At 39.1% G+C, this 20,104-nt stretch overlaps 1 protein-coding gene and 1 long non-coding RNA gene across 5 annotated transcripts in view; one reads left to right on the top strand and one right to left on the bottom strand.

Moving 5' to 3' along the window:
• The first annotated feature begins 337 nt into the window (after positions 1 to 337).
• Positions 338 to 20,104, top strand: part of LOC125460482 (uncharacterized) — a 134,010-nt gene continuing 114,243 nt past the window's right edge. For both annotated transcript variants that reach the window (XR_009446499.1, XR_007249267.2), the window contains exons 1-2: positions 338 to 1,319; positions 1,617 to 1,716. This is a non-coding gene — a long non-coding RNA (uncharacterized LOC125460482). The remainder of the gene's footprint in view (positions 1,320 to 1,616; positions 1,717 to 20,104) is intronic.
• fezf2 (FEZ family zinc finger 2) lies at positions 1,127 to 8,177 on the bottom strand. 3 transcript variants are annotated; one of them, XM_059649944.1, is made up of 5 exons: positions 8,161 to 8,177; positions 3,887 to 4,745; positions 3,596 to 3,730; positions 3,113 to 3,245; positions 1,127 to 2,314 (listed from the first exon to the last, which is right to left on the bottom strand). In XM_059649944.1, exons 2-5 carry the CDS (start codon positions 4,694 to 4,696, stop codon positions 2,058 to 2,060), a joined length of 1,335 nt encoding a protein of 444 aa, XP_059505927.1. In that variant the 5' UTR covers positions 4,697 to 4,745; positions 8,161 to 8,177; the 3' UTR covers positions 1,127 to 2,057. The 3 variants fall into 3 exon arrangements, with proteins under 3 accessions (XP_059505927.1, XP_048403974.1, XP_048403975.1); XM_048548017.2 differs by lacking the exon at positions 8,161 to 8,177 and adding an exon at positions 5,728 to 6,646; XM_048548018.2 differs by lacking the exon at positions 8,161 to 8,177 and adding an exon at positions 4,992 to 6,645.

Raw genomic sequence — 20,104 nt, 5'->3', positions numbered from 1 at the left:
TCACTCAAAAGCACATGACGGTATCTTTACAGCCCAGCCTAGCAGCCACCAAGATTAACCCACTCAATTAACTGTAAAAAGGTGTACATGCAATTCTCTTCAAATTATTGGCCTTTTAATCAGTCCCTGGACAGTCTCACCGTTTACTGTTAACGGTTAATTTAAATTTCATTGAGAAACAGGGAGTGAGCAGCACGCAGCTGAGATGAAATCAGAATGTTGTTGGTACACTGGAATAATATTGTTCGTGTAGACGTGGGGAGAATAAATTATCCCGTATTAAAAGGAGCGAAACATGGGAAAGGGAGGTTTTTTTTAAAAACCCTTCGTACTTTATTATCCACTGTTACATCAAATTGGCTAATATGGAAATGCATTCTCCTGAGAGAGCTTGGCTGATTACTGCGAGGGCTGGTGGAAAGCGGGCTGTCTCTGACTTGTTTTTGATTCGAGCTTCTTCTCAGGATCAAGTGTGCTATCATTTCATCACTGTATTCTAAAAATAAAACAGTAATTTGTTGCGGACAGCAGGTCGAGAAGAGACACTTAATCTGCCTCGGTGAAAAACTCAATTACACAGACTGGACAATTTCGTAATCAATCGTAAAGAAAATATCCAGCCGCACTAATAGCCTTCAATCGCACGAGGTTATTCCCAAGGAAACACCACGAAACTGAAAGGCGTATCCACCTTAATGAAATCGGATTCCCTCACCATTGGATTTATTTCAAATTTTGAAAACGGCATTCTATTTTCCAATTGCCCGCACCGATTAACAAACTCGCTCGCCTGGTTTGTCCTAAAAGTTTTTGAAAGTGCCATCAAGGATACTAATCCCATGATAACTTTATGAAAAGTGCGAAATCGCCTCAGTAAACAGCATATTATTTTTAAAAAAATGTCTCCTTCGCCCTGACGCACAGTTTGAAACAAATTGCGAAGTTAGTTATTGTGGTCAATGTCTGTATTTGCGTTAAATCTTGCCGTTTATTTTGTTTAGAAGATCATGAATATCTGCTTAGAAATCAATCAATCTGCATGACGTTTCACACTTTTATTTGCCTTCTTTTACAACAAGTGAAATTTATGCGACTTAAGTGACGCGAAACAAGCAACTTGCGGCTTTTATTTGAACAAGTGGAATGCTGAGGAAAGACGAGACACTGGGAAGAAGTCCACTGACCAATCTTCACTTTAAAACCATCGAGCTCGCCCATCTGCTCTGCGTGGAGACATGTTAACAGCTTTCCTTCCCTCCCTTGGCACAACATGTCTCCGAGTCACTTCTGAGTTGCCAGCAAAAGTAACAAAATGCTAGGTATTTGTTACTTGAAACTGTTCGGAGCCGCATTTCGTGCAAACGATCCGTGTGTTTCCTAATCTCTATTACGTTGTATAAAAAAAGCATTCAAAATAAAGATAACACTTCAGTAGAAATAGGTGCAATATCTTATTGTTAAAAGTCAACAAATAATCTATCTTCCTATCAGTTTGTATCGTTGCCCAAAGATTTGTTCTTGTGTTGTGAATAAGCAAGGCAGCTATCGCTCCGTATTTGCGTATCCGTGCTATTCAAACAAATGCAGAATTGAAAACTTTATTTTTTATTTTGCAGGTAGACACGTTCAATTTTTACAACGGATTAAATTGTACAGAAATGCAAACGAATCAACGTCCTAACAGATACTTTAAAATGTAAGATTTATCAATCCACGGTAAGTTTCATTTATAAAATACTACAATACAGGAAAAATAATGATATGACATTTAATTAACATGAATATTTACATTACTATCGATTCACAACACTTTTGGAATATTGTAGGACTAAGACATGCTGTCGCTTCTCTGTAGTTTTTTTTCTGCACAGACTTCGATCCATTTAAACATACAAATTCAAGTGTGGAAAGTTATCTTATGAATTGTCCACTGTTGCATAACTGTGCGAAGTAAAGAGCATTGCAGTGCATCGAACAATCTCAAATAGATCTTGTTTCAAAATGCAATGTACAGAATTGATTGTCCGCTCAAAAACCCTAAATCGAAGTCTATAAAACTAACTTTGCCCCACCCTTGAACGCTCGTTCGCTGGGGCTGTGGCGGAATTACCGTCGTGTAATTTCCTTATATGCTTCTTCAAATCAAAGTTCCTGCAAAATCCTTTCCCACAAGCTCCGCAAGTGAAAGGCTTTTTGTCGTTGTGAGTATGCATATGAAACGTTAAATTATACACCTGATGGAATGCTTTGTTGCAGATATTACATTTAAACTGTTTTTCTCCGCTGTGAGTCAGTTTGTGATTCTTGTAGTTTCCTAGCGGAAAAGATAAAGAAGCTCGAAGTTAGTGAAAGTCTTTTCCTCCACCAGGGTCAAGAGTTCACAATTAAGTTAATTTCAGATGAGGGAATTTCTATGTTAAGAAGAAGCAAAGCTTCATTAGGCAGTCTTGTGTTAGTCTGCCCGTATGGGAGTCAAGAAGTTGTCAAACTTTGTCTCAATCAACAGAGGACTGCATAAAACTGTCAGATTAGGAATTAGATAGAGGTCAAGCTTCTGACCCACAACCCAAATTAAGGAGCCGTATTAGAAGAGGGTTAGTTCAAAATGGCACGACTGATTTGAAATAGGTTGGATTCAGCCTGGCAGCTTTACCAAAGCCATGCTGCAGAAAAATGTTTTTTGATGGCACGGTTCTTTCCGATGATTTTCATTGTAAATAATGAATACTAACTAGGCTTTTATAACGAGTGCACGAGTATTTAACAATGCATATAGTCCCCTGTTCTATCGTTCTAATTTCTTCTATAGCTCTGTGGTATGTATAATGTGACGGTGTCTCTCAATGGAATTAGTCGGGCTAACCGAATAAATGTTATTAAATTTTAAATAAAGTAAATGAAACTAGAAAGTAGAGGCAAAATTGAACCATGCCTGTTATATTAATTTAGATACATATTAACATTTTCCCGGAAAGGGACACCCATTTACAGCAGGCACTAGCAATACTATAGATCAACCTGGTGGTTAAATATGATGGATGCACGGAGCCAAATAGCTACTCGCGTGAAGACTAATTCCAATTAAGTAGACGCTACTTGAAAAGTACCGTACCTTTTTGGTGAAATCCTTTCCCACAGAACTCGCAAACAAAGGGCTTGTAACCAGCGTGGATCCGAATGTGAGTGTTTAGAGTGGAGCTTCGGTTAAAAGCTTTTCCGCACTGATTGCATTTATGTGGTTTCTCCTGAGAACGAATCGCAGAAGTCATTGGCGACCGACGTTCGGATAAGCACAGTTAAGCAGAAATGAAACGAACTGGGACAAACATGCAGCAAAGGCACAAGGCATGCGCAAAGTTTAGTCCAAAAACAGTATTATTATGTGAACAATTAAACGGGGATTTGGGAAAAAATTCCAAACTGAAACATGAGCCGATGTTATTTCAATACGATCGCATACAATATCTGGATAGTGTATGTCATTTCTCATGTATTACTAAAACCATACATCAGAAAATGAAACGGTTAATAAGCTAATTAAGATATTGTTTAGTGTTAAACATCCTGGATAATAAGGGAAGACGTGAGCACGTACCTGTGTATGGATTATTTTATGTCTGCAGAGGGTACTGGCCTGTCGAAAACCCTTCCCACAGACCTTGCACACAAACGGCCTGGCACCAGTGTGAACTGGCATGTGACGTGTTAAGTTATAATGTGCGTTAAAAACCTGGAAAAGGAAGAAAAATAAAAACAATGAACATGTAATTTGTCTTGGAACAAAACAGTTGATGTTGGTCTTGTCTTTTTCTCTCATGAGAACAGAATCCATTATCAGCGAAAATCAAAACGTTGTGGTCGATTTGCGCTTTAATCTTCACGTTACCTTTCCACACACTTCACAGGTAAAGTTTTTGGGTTTGCCATCGTTTGAGGTGTTGCTCAGTTTTTGATGATTTTTAATTACATTCTTTTCGACTGGAAAGCTGTTGTTTTCTTTGATCACTTGGTCCAGCTGCCCTGGGATCCGTTCTTTGTGAGGAAATTGCGGCGTTGGATATTTCTCCGCGGCCAAGCTAGCAAATTTAGCATTCTCCAACAAAAGAAGTTTCTGGTGAGCAGATAGCGAGGCTGGGGGCTGAGAACCGAGAATTTGAGATGGGAAGATGTGATGTCCACGAAGCAACTCTGAAGGATGGTAGGTAGTGTCCAGATAGTTGAAATAATAAAGGGAACCGTTGGCAGGCATAGCGACTGTTTGGTTTATGACTTGGGGTTTTATCAGTCTGTTCGCTGTCATCATAGAAGGGCCTAAAGTTAAGTCAGTTTTACAGCACATCCCACAGTTTGATTTACACATTGCCGCAGAAGTACAAAGTGACCCCCTGAGATTAGTCTTCCATACCTCCGAATAGTTCAAGAGCGCTTTAGTTTGCAAGTCGTAAGGGAAAGGTTGGATAGGAAGCATACACGGGACAGGAGAACACAATTTCCCGACCTTTTTGCCTTCGGCTTTCTCCAAGCTTTGTCTTTGTTCAGTCTGGTTCCTTGGTTCTGAGGTTTTGGCCATGATCCTTTCGATGGAAAAGGCCAGTGCCTTCGGGGTAGCTCCATTGCAGGTCGTGGCGGAGGTTCCATTCCTTGCCGTCTGCCTGGGACAGGACACAACTGTCTCCAAGTGACCAGAGCTTGCCATCCCAGGACTTGGTGTGAGCAGCCGCTGACTAGAGCCGCTCTGATCTCCCCTGCATTCCAGGAAAGCCAAGACACACATCAATTTAATAAGCACCTTGCGTTTGGCATGTCACCCATTTACATTCAAATCAACATCTCCATGAACAATGGCACCGAGGGGCACCAGATTAATGCTCATTAAGCAGCACAAAAGAACGAATTACAAGGACAGCGAAAATCTTGCTGCTAGATTTTAAAAGCTTTACTGTATGCACAAGTCACCAGTTTGATATTGGAAATTCCGATTACTAACTTACTGAGGAGTGATGTGCCAGACGCCACCGTCTATTCTTAACGGGTTCTACATTTACTAGAGAGCGGAGCAGATTATCCAAGGACTGCGTGTGGCTATACTGTCACATTTTGATAGCACACATCCTCATCAGTGTGAGATCACTGTCTGTTGCATTTAGCTGACATCACATGAAGTCACTTAGCAAGGTGACATCCAAATAGCATCAGCCCATTCCAATCTCCCACCAACACCCACAATGCTCGTGGGCGAAGTGGCTGTGGGGGTATGAAAAAATAATTGTGCATTTAATATGCTTTAATCTATCGCTAAGTCTGTTTACATCGCTTATGGGCTGCTTTTTAAATGGTTAGAAAAAGCCCTGTTTGCCGCAGTCTCACTATTAATCATTATCATCACTTCATAGAAGGGCTAATGTTCCAGATTTTTTTTACATAATGAAACATTCATTTGAACTCCATTTCGTCGGCCAAGCTCCGGCTCGGACTGGAGAAATCACATCTTGAATGAATAAGAAATGAGGCCCGACCGCAATAATGTATGCAACGGACAACTTAAGCCTAAAGCAATCCTAAAACAATTGTCTTTTATTAATTTGGAATTTACCCCCTTCCCCCAACACACACACACACACACACACACACACATTCCTGGAGCAAGTTACAAAAATAACTGCGCTAAGATATAAGTATTCATTATTCTCACGGATTTAAGTATAGATACTGTACTGCACTGAGTACATTTTGAAGTCGGTTTCCTGAGGAGTACTTCTCTCTACGTGGTCATACGGCATACATCTAAAACCTGTACATATTTTACGAAAGTTTAAAAAATGGACACATTTCTTTCTGATTCAGTCCTCTCTCTATTTATGGACTCAAGGGGCGAAAGTCCAGATTCCACCTGTGGCAATAGCAGATTGAAATCTCAGAATCTCCCCAGGACCTGATTAAACGTTTTCCTCCTTCACCTATTCAGAGCAGCCAATTTTCCAAAGCGATTCATACTGTTGTGCCCTTGTGAAGCGGCTCTTTCAATTTTAGCCACTAAAGCACCGCGTGGAACCCGGTTTTGTGTTTTTTTTCCTATTAGAGAAAAATGCGTTACGATGCGGATTAGGAGCCGAAGAAAAAAGACTGCGCCTGGCCAGAGGTAAAAGCGAGCAATGAAAAGACTCCTTTTTAACAAGCCTTTTTAGAAAGTTTCTGGAATTCACTCCCAAAAGTTCTGTGTTCTCTCTACAATGGCCAAGTGCCTGTTCATTTGGGGCCGTTTTAATTCTCCTGTTTGCAGACGATTTCACCTGAGAAGCACAACAAATTATTATCGCAGAATTGATTGAGGCTGCACCAAAAAGGGCTAAACGACTGGACACCATCAAAAGTGATCGTGAAAAGAGCTTAACAAATGATCTTCGGACCATCGCCCGCCTTGTACTCCCTCTTGGTCGTTTGAATATTTTCGTGTTTTGAACTCTAAAACGAGGATGTTTGTTCTTCTTCCATTCCGTCTGCCCTATGATGTGCTTTATTTCATATTGCTGGCTGTGGCCGATTGTGAATAGAGCGATTTGGGGATTTAAAGTGCATTGGGTATATTTTGCTTCCTACAGTAATTGCCAGGGCAAGTACTCCACTGAAATAATTAGAAGCTAAGCGGGCTCCGCAAAGGAACTGCAGGGTGGAGGCATTTCTTAGATTTTAAACATTCTTCCGAGAACATAAAGCAAACTAAGACTACGTGCTCTGTAAATATTGTAATGCCTATATTTGTGATGTGGTGCGCTTCCTGCTAACTTTTGCTGTAACTGTGTGTATTGCAGATTCTGTGCTTTGACAGAACTCATTCAAATTAATGCTTCGTTAAATGCGGTTTATTATAGTGTGCGGTACGGCGCTGTCTCTGTATTATACAAGGTTTTCAGGTCTCAGTTTTGGAGATCATTATTTCTTAAAGACCCCAATTAAAACGAATCGTAAAGAAAAAGGAATGGAGTGAATGTATTCCCATATTCAGGCAAAAATAAAAAAAGACAGGACTTGTGGAATGTTGCAGTAGCACTCGAAGGGTTAATGTTTAATCAGCGATGCTGTCTGACCCTTTACTCTTTCTGTTGTACTAATTTAAGGGGCGGGTTGTTTGTTCTGTATTAGAATTGTAAATTCCTGCAGAGAATAAGACCAGTCCCGGTAAAGAGCAGCAAAAGGGCCAGAAAAAGACCACAGGAATCTTAGAACACAACACGGGCAACGTTGTACTCAATGAAACCCGTTTCACGATTTATGTTTTGTATAATTACATTTAAGTTGTAAGAATGAATAGAGGTACAAGTTATTTCATCCAGTTACTTGCATGGTGTCCTTTTAAACTTTGTCACTTTTTCAGCGCCTCCATTAAAAAGGTGTTTAAGGACTGTCCCTCTCTCATGGGATCAAATTCCGCAGCCTCGTTACTAGGTAATTTTGGAGTGAATATCCAAATGGACACTCTAGATTTGAGGAGAAAAACATAACTAATTTAAGCAAAGAGTAATTGCAAACGGTGTATCATTCTGATAAGATCATGCCGTTTGGCTAGGGGGTATTTGGAACAAATTGGGAAAACTGGAAGGTGGGCCTATTGACAAGTCCAAATCTTCTATTGTACCGCACAATGGCTGTAATGGCTGTGTTCCTTAATGGGTTGGGTTATTCAGTTATTTTTAAAAAAAACCCTTGAATTTATCGAGCGCCGTTCAGGGAGAGACGTGGCATTGTCACTGGCATTGTAATCAGAGATACAGTCTAATGCTCTGAAGATATTGGTACTGTGCCCAGCTGATGGAATTTTCAGCTGACTTTGATAAAAAAATCAAAGGTTTTTTTTATTAAAATCAATCTCAGATAGGTTGCTATGGTGGGCTCTTGTGACCTAATGGCAGTATCTCAATCTTTGAGCCGAGAAGCCTGAGTTCAAGTCTTACTTGCGCCAAAGGAGTGTAATGACATCTCTGAACAAGTTAATTAGAAAATCTTCCTAGTGCCATTCAGGATATCTCAAAGTGGTTCCTGCCAATGAGACATGTCCGCCGTTGTAATGTCACAAAAGCAATGGGATAAATGATCAGATCGCATATTTTAAGTGTTAGCTGAGAAATAGTTGTTAGTGAATACAGTAGAATATGTTATCCTTACTTGTGATGGCAGATAGGCCCTCGCTGTAACTGCTCTTCAATGGAATGACGCCTCGATGCTGCTTTGAGGTGTCAACCAAGACCATGTGCTCCGAGTGGGTCTTGAAAACAGGGCCTTATGTCTCAGCAGCGGGAGTCTTTTTACTGGAGAGGGTGACACCGTCATTCTGAAGGCTGTACATGGGGTAAGGGTGGAGCTTGAGGGGCGTTGGTGGGGCTGAGGGGTGGTGGTGTGGGAGTTGGCGAGGGGAACGATTGGAAACATATCAGTATTTGAAAACTTTAGGTCCCAGAGCGTGTCTCCCAGAAACTGTACGGCTGGAGAAACAATATTAAAAATGTTCATGTTTTACAAAACTCACACCTGCATTGCATTCTCTCACGGTTTCTGAACAGAAATCAACCACTCTCCACCTCCCACCCCTATGTCAGATTATGTTAATTAATCTCTCTATCCCAATTACAGTTTGTCCAAGAACCGTGTTAGGCTACATGGGCCGATGGTTTTACATCGTCAATTCATTAATCAACTTCAGGACTGTCAATAAGCGAGCTCCCCCTCGCAAAGCTGCTTCATGCGGACAATGACAAAATTCAAGTTAGGATAATCGCGAATTTTTGACGACCCGAGATGCGAGGTATATGTTAATATCTTGAACGCATTGTAAGCATTTTTTTTGTCTCTACAGTATTTACTTCTTTAAGGAATAGGACGTCCACAGCTAACTTAGTTCATCTCGTCTATTATTATTAAATATTCAATCAATGTTGACGACGCTAGGTTGGATGGAACAGTGGGAATTCGCGACCTTTTCATTCAATAGCTTAGCTATTATTTGTCAATATTTTCTGTCTCTTGCGTTGGCTATAGTTGGAAGGCGGAGCTTATATAATACAATGCTGTGGCACGAAATCGATTCTGTGTGATTCAGAACAGTAGGAAAGTCAAACGATTATTATACTTAATCCATCAAAGGTATTTGAAAACTTCACGCTCTTTGGGCTACCCTTTTCATTTCCATTGTTTCAAATTTCTTAAGGTCGTGGGATGTTACACATGACCCCAGTATGGTCTTACATCTCTCCCCCCCCCCCCCCCCCCCCAGCCTCCCGCGAGCTCCATGTAACACTGTCGTCCTATATTGCCTCCAATGTTAGTTACATAATTGAAGTCAAGTTAATAGCGTGATCTGATCAGTGTGTCTTTTTAATAAGGTTTCCCGGGTGTCCTTTTAGGCTCGAAATGCGGTTTATTTGTGCCATATGGAAGCGTTTCTTCCCCCTTTTTCTTCTAGGTCTAGGTGTGCGAGTTTCTCTCTGATCCTATTGCACAGAGGTGAGCTCATTGAGTGCAGACTGTTAGCACCAGGGAGCAGCAGGTGCGGTTCATGGACCCTTCCCGCAACATTTTGCTGATACCAGCTCTCGATTACGCAGCAACTCCTTGTCGGTGTACAATGCTCCACTGTTTTAGTGTTGTTGTTGAACACGGTCGCTGTACTTGTCCAATAATCAATTGTTCAATTCCCACGAGCATTCCAAATGAAACCTGACAAATTCTCCAAGGATGAAGTAAACGAATCCAAGTGCAAACAAATGCTTTTTTTAAGAAACAAAACTTCATTACGTGCTGGCGCGTGGTAAGCTGTTGAAAGTATTGACACATATCCATGACTTGAGAAATTCAAAATGTATAATTTTACATTACACAGCAATGTGTGTTCAATCGCTCCTCCATTCAATACTTGCGGCCTAATGGTTAGGGTTCTGTCACTGGATCTGGCAGATAATACAAAGAGCAGAAACAACTCCAATACAGATGTCGGGGGCTCTGACAAATTTCGTAGTACAGACCGTCCTTCATTACACGGGGTGGAGTTTATTGATTTTGATCGATAATTCAATATTTGCTTTTTTATACAGTGGCACCTGAATACAATGATTTGAATATCAACTGATGCAATTATATTACTTCAATCATGCTGTAAGACTACCAAGGCAATGCATCTTCTGATGGGTGTAAAGTAGAAAACGGCGCTTCTGTTCTGTAGATATAAAGAGCAGTCGTAACTATTTCAAGCACTATTTAGAATTTCAAATAAGGTTTTAATATATCTATATCTACCTTCCTCTTGGGCTATTCAAAAGCTGTAAAATTAGTTATCACCGACCCCAGTCTCTAACATGAGGATACTTTTATCTGTTGTTATCAGATTGGATAGTCAATGGCTATAGAACGTTTCCTTGACATTCAAAGTGAGGAGAAGAAAGTGTCCTCTTCATTGAGTTATCTGTTCTGATGTTCAATGGCTTCTTTGTGATCTGTTGAAAAAGATGTTGCCGTGCTTTCAATGAAGAACTGTCACTGAATCCTGCAGCCCGTTAACTCTCTACGGATGCAGATTAAAACATTTTAATTGACAACTGAATAATTGTAGTCTTCACAAGTTGAATTGATACGTTGGTGATCGAGAGCACTCTCTCCATTTACCTCCAGAATGATAGTAATAGATCAGCTCTCTTTCTACAATGCAGAATTTTGAAAAACAATGAAATATTTTAATTTGCCTTTCGGTGCACCAAAAAAGTTAACAAACTCGAACTTAAATAGTTCATATCGACATGAAAATGGGCACTTGATGTTTTAGATTTAAGACTGTGCACATGAACTATTTTCCCGCTTTTTAAATTATACCAACCACTTTATTACAGGAATGTTTAAGCTCGCAAATAAGTATTTCACCTCAAAAGTTGCATTGAAAAACAAGTTCGTTTTGCAAGAACTGTACAGGATCTAGTTAGCAAGCTTTACTCGTGTTAGAGGTAGATATTTCCAGATTCCGTATTTTGTCATTACTTAGAAATGGGCAACCTAACCTCACTCCGAGGAACCTGTTAACAGGCACGTGTAAGGAGCAGCCTGTTTGGGTGTGAACTCTGCGGCGCTGGCCTGATGCACATTTCGCTCTCAATCCTTGGGTTTGGAGAATCCGCTACCCGAGTTAATTGAGCTCTAACAGCAGGGCTGAGATCAAACTCTAGGCTGCTCGTCCGGAAGTTGTTCTGTAAAGTGACGGCAAGCAGCAGAGAGATTAGAGAAACAAAGTAATGACAGCACTGCATTTGATCCGTGCTGAAACAAATCCCATGCTTGGTCTCCAGTATGGAACGTTCCAGCCAGCGAACTCCTCCACAAACTCAATTCCAATAGGTGCTTAAACCCACGAGTTCGTTCTGGACGGGAAGTCAGATATGTTTTGGCGACATGGAAATTTCGAGGACTTGGAAATTCTGCTGACTATTTAAAATTTCGCAACAAAGCAGGAAAGCGTGTCAAGCTAAAGTTACATCTCATCAGAAGTTACGATAGCAAATGTTGCAAATTATATCCTGTGGTCAAATTATCTAAAAGCAGAGGCTTGAGATTTTTGATGTGAAAGATGACTCAGGGTTGATCGAGAGTAATATTTCAACGCACGCAACTTCTAGTTCCAAGTCAATGAATTGTATTTAATTCTTACAGCATTAATTCGAAATTTATTTCCGATAATGAATCAATTTATATATTTCATGTTGACTGCGGGTCTTTTTTGGTGTTGGGAATAGCCGGGCTCTCTCTGAAACCAGACGTGATGCTGTATTGTACGCAACAATAGAAAACGATACTACCTCACCGAAGCAACAGTCAGAACAACCTTTTCTAAAATGAGCTTGTCTAACATATCACAACATATCATGAGTGTTATGCCATTGCTTACCAGCTGAAGACATTTAATGATTAGCATACAGTCAGCGAGAGGTAGCCTGGGATTTTAGTGAGATAGAAGTGTGATTGTGGACAGGTTCATCCCCTGATAAAATTTAAGAAATCTCGTGGTGTGCACGATCCCATCTAAGTTGTCGTATAAGATGTGAACACGCAGCCTTGTAAAGAAAGGCTTCTTACCCTAAACTTGCTTAATGGACAAAAATCCTGTCAAAAATATAAATCTTCCATTGATCCAGTTTATGTAATTCCTGACACGATGCATCCAGGGACTACGCACAATTTCAAAGTAAATTCATATTTACTAGTTAGGGTTTGAAATTGGTTTGATTAGGGACAAATTGTTTCCTTTGCAAACAACCATTGTTGCTGCATTGTATGTTGTAGAGGCAAAGTAAAGAAAATCCACAAATGATAATTCCATAAAACAGTATATTTCAGTCTTTAATGCATCTATCTTAGCCTTAAGTATACATAAAGTCTCTGTCCCCATAGCTGTCTGCAACAAGGAGTTTCTAAGACTCACAACCCTCTGGGAGAAGAAATTCCTCCTCATCTCAGTCTTAAATTGGTTTCATTCATTGAGATGAGGAGGAAATTCTTCTCCCAGAGGGCTGTGAGCCTGAGAAACTCCGTGCTGCAGAGAGCTGTGGGGATAGAGTCATTGTGTCTACTTAAGGCTGAGAGATTTTTGATCAAAAGGAGTAATCGAGAGTTCTGGGGGAAAGGCAGGAGAATGGATGTGAACAATGTCCGATCAGCCATGATCTTATTGAATGACGGAGGAGGTTTGAGGGGCTGAATGGCTTACTCCTGTTCCTAATTATTATCTTCTGGGATGGTTCATTAACTACCATTTTTACCTGCTGCAAAAAAGCAAGTTTGCACGCATAGTGCGGTCCTAAATGTTCAGGAAATCGCCATCACAAAGTAACGTGGTACTTATAGCAAAACAACACTTGCACTTTAATTTGTGGGAATACGTGTTTCAATGGTACATTTGGATAATAGCTGTCATAAATTGCACATTCAATGTTGAATATATAGGAACACGATTTTAGATCTTTGAGCATGATGTATGTCATATGAGGGAGCTGACTTGATGGCTTTATTGCCTATCAATAAGGAGTCTTAAAAGAGGACTGGTCAGCACCAAACAGGGGACATCATGCCCAAATGGTTTTGGTATCTCACACATTTAAACAGTCTTGTAAATTACCTTAACAGTAATTGCTCGATAAACATACTTAAGTGCAAATTGGTTCTCAACTCACTCGTGCCACAATTTTAATGAATGAGCAAACATTTATTACCTTTCAACATTTCTTTTACATAACTCTGGTTCTGAATTGCAGAATATTTAACACTTTAAACTCAAAACCCAAAGAGGATAGATTCCATGTGTCTTGTTTCTTCTGGTCTAACTGTCGGCTCAATCCATTCTACTTTGTTGAGATTGTGGGTGTTATAAACTTGCACCAAGGCTTCCATTAATGCTCGTGGGCCGCCCCGCTGCTGAGAAATGTACAAGAGCTATCCCCGGGAAAACTCGCAGAGTCCCAAAATTACAATTAATGCTTCCGTTTATAAACTGAAACGTTCTTGAATTTATCCAATTGAAATGGCAAGTCCCTGCCACTCATTCACCAAGTTCGGGGTTCAAATCCCTTTCCAGCACTTGTGCTCAAATATGAAATTGACACTCCATTGCCGTCCTGATGTAGGCGCAATCCTTCAGATGGAAACTTAAGCCAGACAGACCTGCCTGCTCCAGGGGATGTGAAAGATCCCATGACACTATTTAGAAGAAGCCCAGGAAATTTAACCGCAGTGTTCAACATTACTGAAAGATATTATTTGCTCATTATCCTATTGACGTTTGTAGACCTTTGCTGTGCAAATATGCTGCAACAGTTCTTTCATTGCAAGGGTGAGGGCTCTTTGCTTCGAGACTTCTCGATGCTTGTCAAATAAATGCTGGATTCTTTGCAAAACAGAATTGTTCATGTAAACGTTTTGAGCAATATATCGAATTATGTACTTTTCTCTTTAAATACGTCATGAAATAAAGTAATTGCTGACAAAGCCCAGACCTGGAATCCATCTCTGCCCAGGCAAAAAGCATGAGCTCTGTTGCTTGTACATGGATGAATCCTTTCGATTCAAAATCACTATCTCAAATGCAATCGAGAGTGTTCGGAGATCTGGCTTCTCGAGATAACTCCAGGAAATACTGGGGCTCAGTGCGAAGTATCAAAGTATCAAAGCTGAATAACGCAATTTACTGTTCTTTTTGAGCAAGTCTATATCTGTTGAGTGGAATAAAATCACTTTCAAATTTGCAAGGTGCCGTAAAGTTACTGGCAATAGGAAGAACATCGGAATTCGATATTGATTTTTTTTTACTCAGATGAACTTTAACCGAATTAGTAAAAGATCAAACCTGAGTGTAAGTCACGTACAATGTAGTATTCCTGTTTGGAAAATACCACTGAAACACCTGAAAGTTCCATGTCGTTATACTGATTTTATTGTAAACTATTTAAATTGAACGTTCAAACCAATCCGACAAAACCAGCAATTTAAAGCAGAGATTAAGTCGTGGTACGATTTCTAATCGTGTGAATATTTCTCATTGTCTACCATGATTAACAAAGACCCGATTTCTATCCTTAACTATCGCCGAACTATATCATAGATTAGACATCTTGGAAAGTAAAAGGAGACTACTAAAATATACTGAGGCGATGTAGTATCACCCGTACATGCTAAAGTACCAAGCGAACCAAGTACATTAATTGGCAAGAGTAGGATAAGTAGACTTCTTTCTGAGCACATTTTAAAAACTAAGTTTTCTAATTCTTCATGGGTGTAAACGATTTTCAACAAATTAAAAATATTTACTTTCTGATAAAGTTAAAATAACTGTATAGTGCTGTATAAATAGTGTAAATGAAAGTATCCATAATCTAACCATAGAAATGACAGTTTCCAATCATATAACTTTACTTGGAAGGCTTTGAAATCACTTAGTGAAGCTAAGACTACTAACTGGCACATTTCACTAGCGGATTTGTACACTACCAGCTTGTAGGATAGCCATCTCTAAGTCTACTGCATCATTTACTTGTATTCTCAATGCAGAAGCAGCGCTGATAGGAGGGAACATCTAGTGTGCCTATTTGGAATTGGATTCTGTGTGAAGAAGTGGATGTGTTCATGTGTTTAATAACATCTGCAATTAAGTGGTGATTTGTGTAAATTGAATAATGAACCATTTGTTTTAATGCAATCGAGTAAAAAGTGTGTTCGAAGCTTGTTTTAATGGGACACGTTTTCCTGTATGTATGAATTAATTACTTACAATCAATTACCATTACAAGAGAGGCGCTACAGATGGCGTTTTGTGAAGTTTCTGTTTACCATAACATCGAACAGTTTCTTGAGGTGCTCGTTGTTAACTGCTTGCTTGATTTAATAAAAGTCACTGAACAGTTACCAGTTTGTATTTTAACAGCAAAGAAAGTATAATGGGGAATTGCGAATAAATAATGTTTGAAGAAGATTTATTTATAATTCCTTCCCTTTGCCACTTTCTTTTTGTATTCTAGGCAGAAATAACATAGGAAAATGATTTCCAGATTATAGATGGCAGTGCTAAAAACAAAGTAAAAAAAAATCACGTTTATATTCATAGAACGATTAAGCATACCTGGAGAGGTTCAGATAGCGTGCTCACCAGCATGCGAAAAGTACTGTATTTACAGCCCGGTATTCATGAGGGGACAACAATATGGAATTGTATTAGATACCAGCTTTCGTTTTTAGACATACAATCGCAAATTTTGCACATTTTAAATGACGCTTATTTCAGTGTCTGAACCCAATATTCAATATGAGCACAGCCCCCATTCAAAGGTCGGGAGAAAGCGATTTAGGAGATGAACTAGCTCAGATCGTGATCATCTAATCTTCTCTCCCATTAATCTGACGTGATACGTGCTCCTCGGGCACTATTTCACTCAGGCGTGCATGATGTGGGAAATTAAAGATATAACATTTCTACTTCAGCTCGAGTTTCAGAGAAGGACATGTCATGATTCTTCATTAACGATAAATCATTTGTAATAAAGGCATTGTAAACTACATCAAGTTAGCATTTTAAAAATGTGCTTGACGCACTAGTAATAATTACAGTTTGCTCTTTACATCTTCAAATAACGCCAGCTGTATTGCTACTGAAATCACGTTGTCATTTATTTCACCCACGATGGGCAATATCAGCTGCTCAGCCTATACTTCCATATTTTTATGCATCCAATGCTGGCTTGTTGGCCCATTCATGACACTAACTCCATAATAGCTATTGCATCCGAAAAGAAGCACTTTAAAAAGTCTTACGTTGCATTTACTATATTACTAAACCATAAGAATCAATATATATTTTCAGAGTATACAAAAACAGTTGTATGCAAAATTCTAATGTTATTTTCATCACTACTGATTTTCATTTTGCTCAATGAATGAAAGTTTGGTTTATTTACACTTGAAAGATATATAGTGGTTCCTATGTCATTTCCATGAAAGTACATTACTCTATTTCTGGTCTATAGTGATAAGGACTAATACAAACATCACGAGGAATCATTTTGCCATGTAGCTTTTTGCTTTTATCTATGCATTTGATTCAGCTCTGTTGAGGCACACTTAATCTTTTGATCTATACACTTTATATTTTAATCTTGGACTAACTTCTGTTCAAGATGTTTCTTCATTTGACCTCAAATTATTTTAATCAGAACAAGGAAATCCACCACCAGATTGTATTTCATCTTTGAAATCATTTTTGCAACCTCTGTCTGGTCAAAACACCAAATTGCAATATCTTTAATCCATGGAATTAATTTAATCCAAATCTATTCTTCATCAGAACAGGGCATAGAACAAGAAAAGGAGAAGATACTTACAACATTAAAAGTTGAATATTAAATGAATATCTAAAAAGGAAGACATTCACACATTTGAGCATTTTCCATTTTGGATAATTAGCAGCCACCATCAAATACCAAGCAGCACTGCAGCCTTATTACAACTCTGAAGCACCCCAACACATTCTAAATAATGTACATTGAACTTGAATTTCCTGGAAATTCTCTACAATGCCCTTTTTGTAGTTATGTTTTTATTTAATAAATGCCATTGTTTTAATAAAAATCTCAAAGTCATGCACAATCAAAATCCACATTTACATCCAATGATAAAGCAATAAAAGAAATGACCAAAAACATTCCCTGGTTACTTTTCAGATCTATCAAAGCTAGGAAGAAATAATAGAACTGGTCTGAGATTATAACCTCTGTGGGTTTCACCATTTAAAAGAGAATAAATATATACTTATTACGATAGTTAACCAAATTGATGTAACTTTTACAACAAAGTATACCTGCAACATTGCATGAAGTATGCAGATTGGAATCTTACTCAACTATATATAGTTCAATCAAAATGGGAAAGTAGGACATTTACTTACTTTTATCACACTCATTCAAGCTGCAGTCATATTTCCATTTTTGCACAGATGAGAAAGTTTAGTTCCTTGTCACATTTCCCAGAAATGTCTTAAAATGATTATGTTACAAGAATCTGCTCTGCAATACAATGGTTGTTCCAATGTTGGGATAACTGAAATTCAGATCTTGATCTAACTATTGAATGCACCAAAGCCAAAGGGCATTAGACCTCTTCCACATGGCTGTCTCATTAAATTTGAATTTCATACTGAGTGGTATATATTCTGCTGTGGTGTCAAGCCAGATTTTAAAAATGCTCAGATGCCCTATGGGAGCTCTTTACAAAAATGGCATTCAGTCTCCTTAATATTATGAAAAAAAAACAGATGCTGCAAAATTAGATGAAGAAACAGAGCTTTGTGAATGTATGGAAGTCAGAAATACACAGCTCTTCACTGGCAGGCAGACATTCTAAAATTGTTTGTAGTACAGTTATGACTTTGTTGGTATCATGCTTTGCACTCCTATTCCAACTCTTATTATAATACTCCGAGAACAATAATGCTATATTGGATACAAATATTTCATAATCAATTTTGCCTACTTTGACTATTTCTTGATGGAAAATGAAAGAAAATCCGTCTCTCAGCACCTTCCCCACTCTTGTTTCAGGTCTATCAGGACAGCTACCCAGACTAATACAGTACAGAATTCTGTTCCTAAGTTACTGTCGCATTCTTCAATTATTCATTATTATTATTACTTAAGGCACAGCATTACATGGCAATGTTTTGAGTGAAGTCTGACTAAATTAACAATGTTAACAAGTTAAATTCCCTGAAATTTCTCAATGTGTTGCTTTATTCTGAGTGATAGACATAATTTTTGAAAGCATAATTGGAATAAGAGAATTACTAAGATTTACCAAGAAAAAGTGGCCTTAAGAAATATATATCTTTAGGGTCAATATATAACATGTAACATTACATGTGTCATTTCCAATCAGTGTTCAGAAGTAATGGGAACTGCAGATGCTAGAGAATCCAAGATAGCAAGGGTTATCTTCTTGCTCATATTGAAACTTTCTTTTGGATGTTTGTATCTTAAGTAATGTTACAGCTATTGTTAGTCCAGTAAATACTGATGTAAGTATCTTAAAATGCTATTAACACAACTGAATCAAAAGCATTTCTGAGAAGAGATCACCACAACAAATGCATCACAGAACTTAAGGTCATCAGAGTTCTTGCTACAAACAAACAAATAAAGCTTCATTTCCAGGCCGCTGAATAATGTGGGTTTGCTGAATCAGTTGGGAAGTTGTGGCAAGTTTGGAAAATGAGGTTCTCACCATTGAGAATAAAGGTCTGGATGTGAGTTTGCTCGCTGAGCTGGAAGGTTAGTTTTCAGACGTTTCGTCACCATTCTAGGTAACATCATCAGTGAGCCTCCGACGAAGCGCTGGCGTTATGTCCCGCTTTCTGTTTATCTGGTTAGGTCTCCTTGGGCTGGTGATGTCATTTCCTGTTCTTTTTCTCAGGGGATGATAGATTGGCTCCAAGTCAATGTGTTTGTTGATGGAATTCCGGTTGGAATGCCATGCTTCTAGGAATTCTTGTGCGTGTCTCTGTTTGGCTTGTCCTAGGATGGATGTGTTGTCCCAATCAAAGTGGTGTCCTTCCTCATCTGTGTGTAAGGATACGAGTGATAGTGGGTCATGTCATTTTGAGGCTAGTTGATGTTCATGTATCCTGGTGGCGAGCTTCCTGCCAGTTTGTCCAATGTAGTGTTTGTCACAGTTCTTGCAAGGTATTTTGTAGATGACGTTTGTTTTATTTGTTGTCTGTATAGGGTCTTTTAAGTTCATTAGCTGCTGTTTTAGTGTGTTGGTGGGTTTGTGGGCTACCCTGATGCCAAGGGGTCCGAGTAGTCTGGCAGTCATTTCGGAAATGTCTATGATGTAGTGGAGAGTGGTTATGGTTTCTGAGCCCGTTTTGTCTGTTTGTTTGGGTTTGTTGCTGAGGAATCGGCGGACTGTGTTCATAGGGTACCCATTCTTTTTGAATACGCTGTATAGGTGATTTTCCTCTGCTCTGCGTAGTTCCTTTGTGCTGCAGTGTGTGGTGGCTTGTTGGAATAATGTTCTAATGTAGGTTCGTTTGTGGGTGTTGGGATGGTTGCTCCTGTAGTTCAGTATTTGGTCCGTATGTGTCTGATTCTGCAAGCAAGTTTTGAATGGTGAGACAAGAATATTGTTAGTGAGTGGCGAGACACCTGTTTGTAATCATTTACATCCTGCTCAAGCCTAAACTTCCTTCATCAATACACAGTTTCGTATTCTACTACATACTGGATAGAAACTGAACAGTGTCAATTCCTGACATGAATGTTCAAGAAGCTAGCTGGTCACTGCTTGCTCCTCTCAGCCTCCAGTTTAAACAGGAGAATCCTACATCTCATGGCATGCTTCTTGGGCAGCAGCGACCTCCATTCCCAATCTATGGAGGTTGGCACCAAACATACATGATACTTACCAATTCAAAATGACACACCTCTGACTTGCTTGGAATATAGTTCTGAACTTCAGTGTTGCAATTTGGAGCTCACTGTCCCCTTTCAGTTTAATGGTGCTTCCAAGACATTGCATACAGGAATAGCCACTAGCTCAT

The sequence above is a fragment of the Stegostoma tigrinum genome, chromosome 11, assembly GCF_030684315.1.
Source record: "Stegostoma tigrinum isolate sSteTig4 chromosome 11, sSteTig4.hap1, whole genome shotgun sequence".
Taxonomy (NCBI): Eukaryota; Metazoa; Chordata; class Chondrichthyes; order Orectolobiformes; family Stegostomatidae; genus Stegostoma; species Stegostoma tigrinum.
The sequence above is the reverse complement of the archived record's forward strand: the minus strand, read 5'-3'. Positions and strand labels throughout refer to the sequence as shown.

Excerpts from the sequence above, each read along its gene's own strand:
- fezf2 (XM_048548017.2), bottom strand. The coding sequence starts at position 5,780 with ATGCCGTATGACCACGTAGAGAGAAGTACTCCTCAGGAAACCGACTTC. Across the intron at positions 4,746-5,727 it reads CAGGAAACCGACTTCAAAAT|GGGAGATCAGAGCGGCTCTA; the intron begins GTACTCAGTGCA and ends CCTGGAATGCAG. Across the intron at positions 3,246-3,595 it reads ATAAAATAATCCATACACAG|GAGAAACCACATAAATGCAA; the intron begins GTACGTGCTCAC and ends ATTCGTTCTCAG.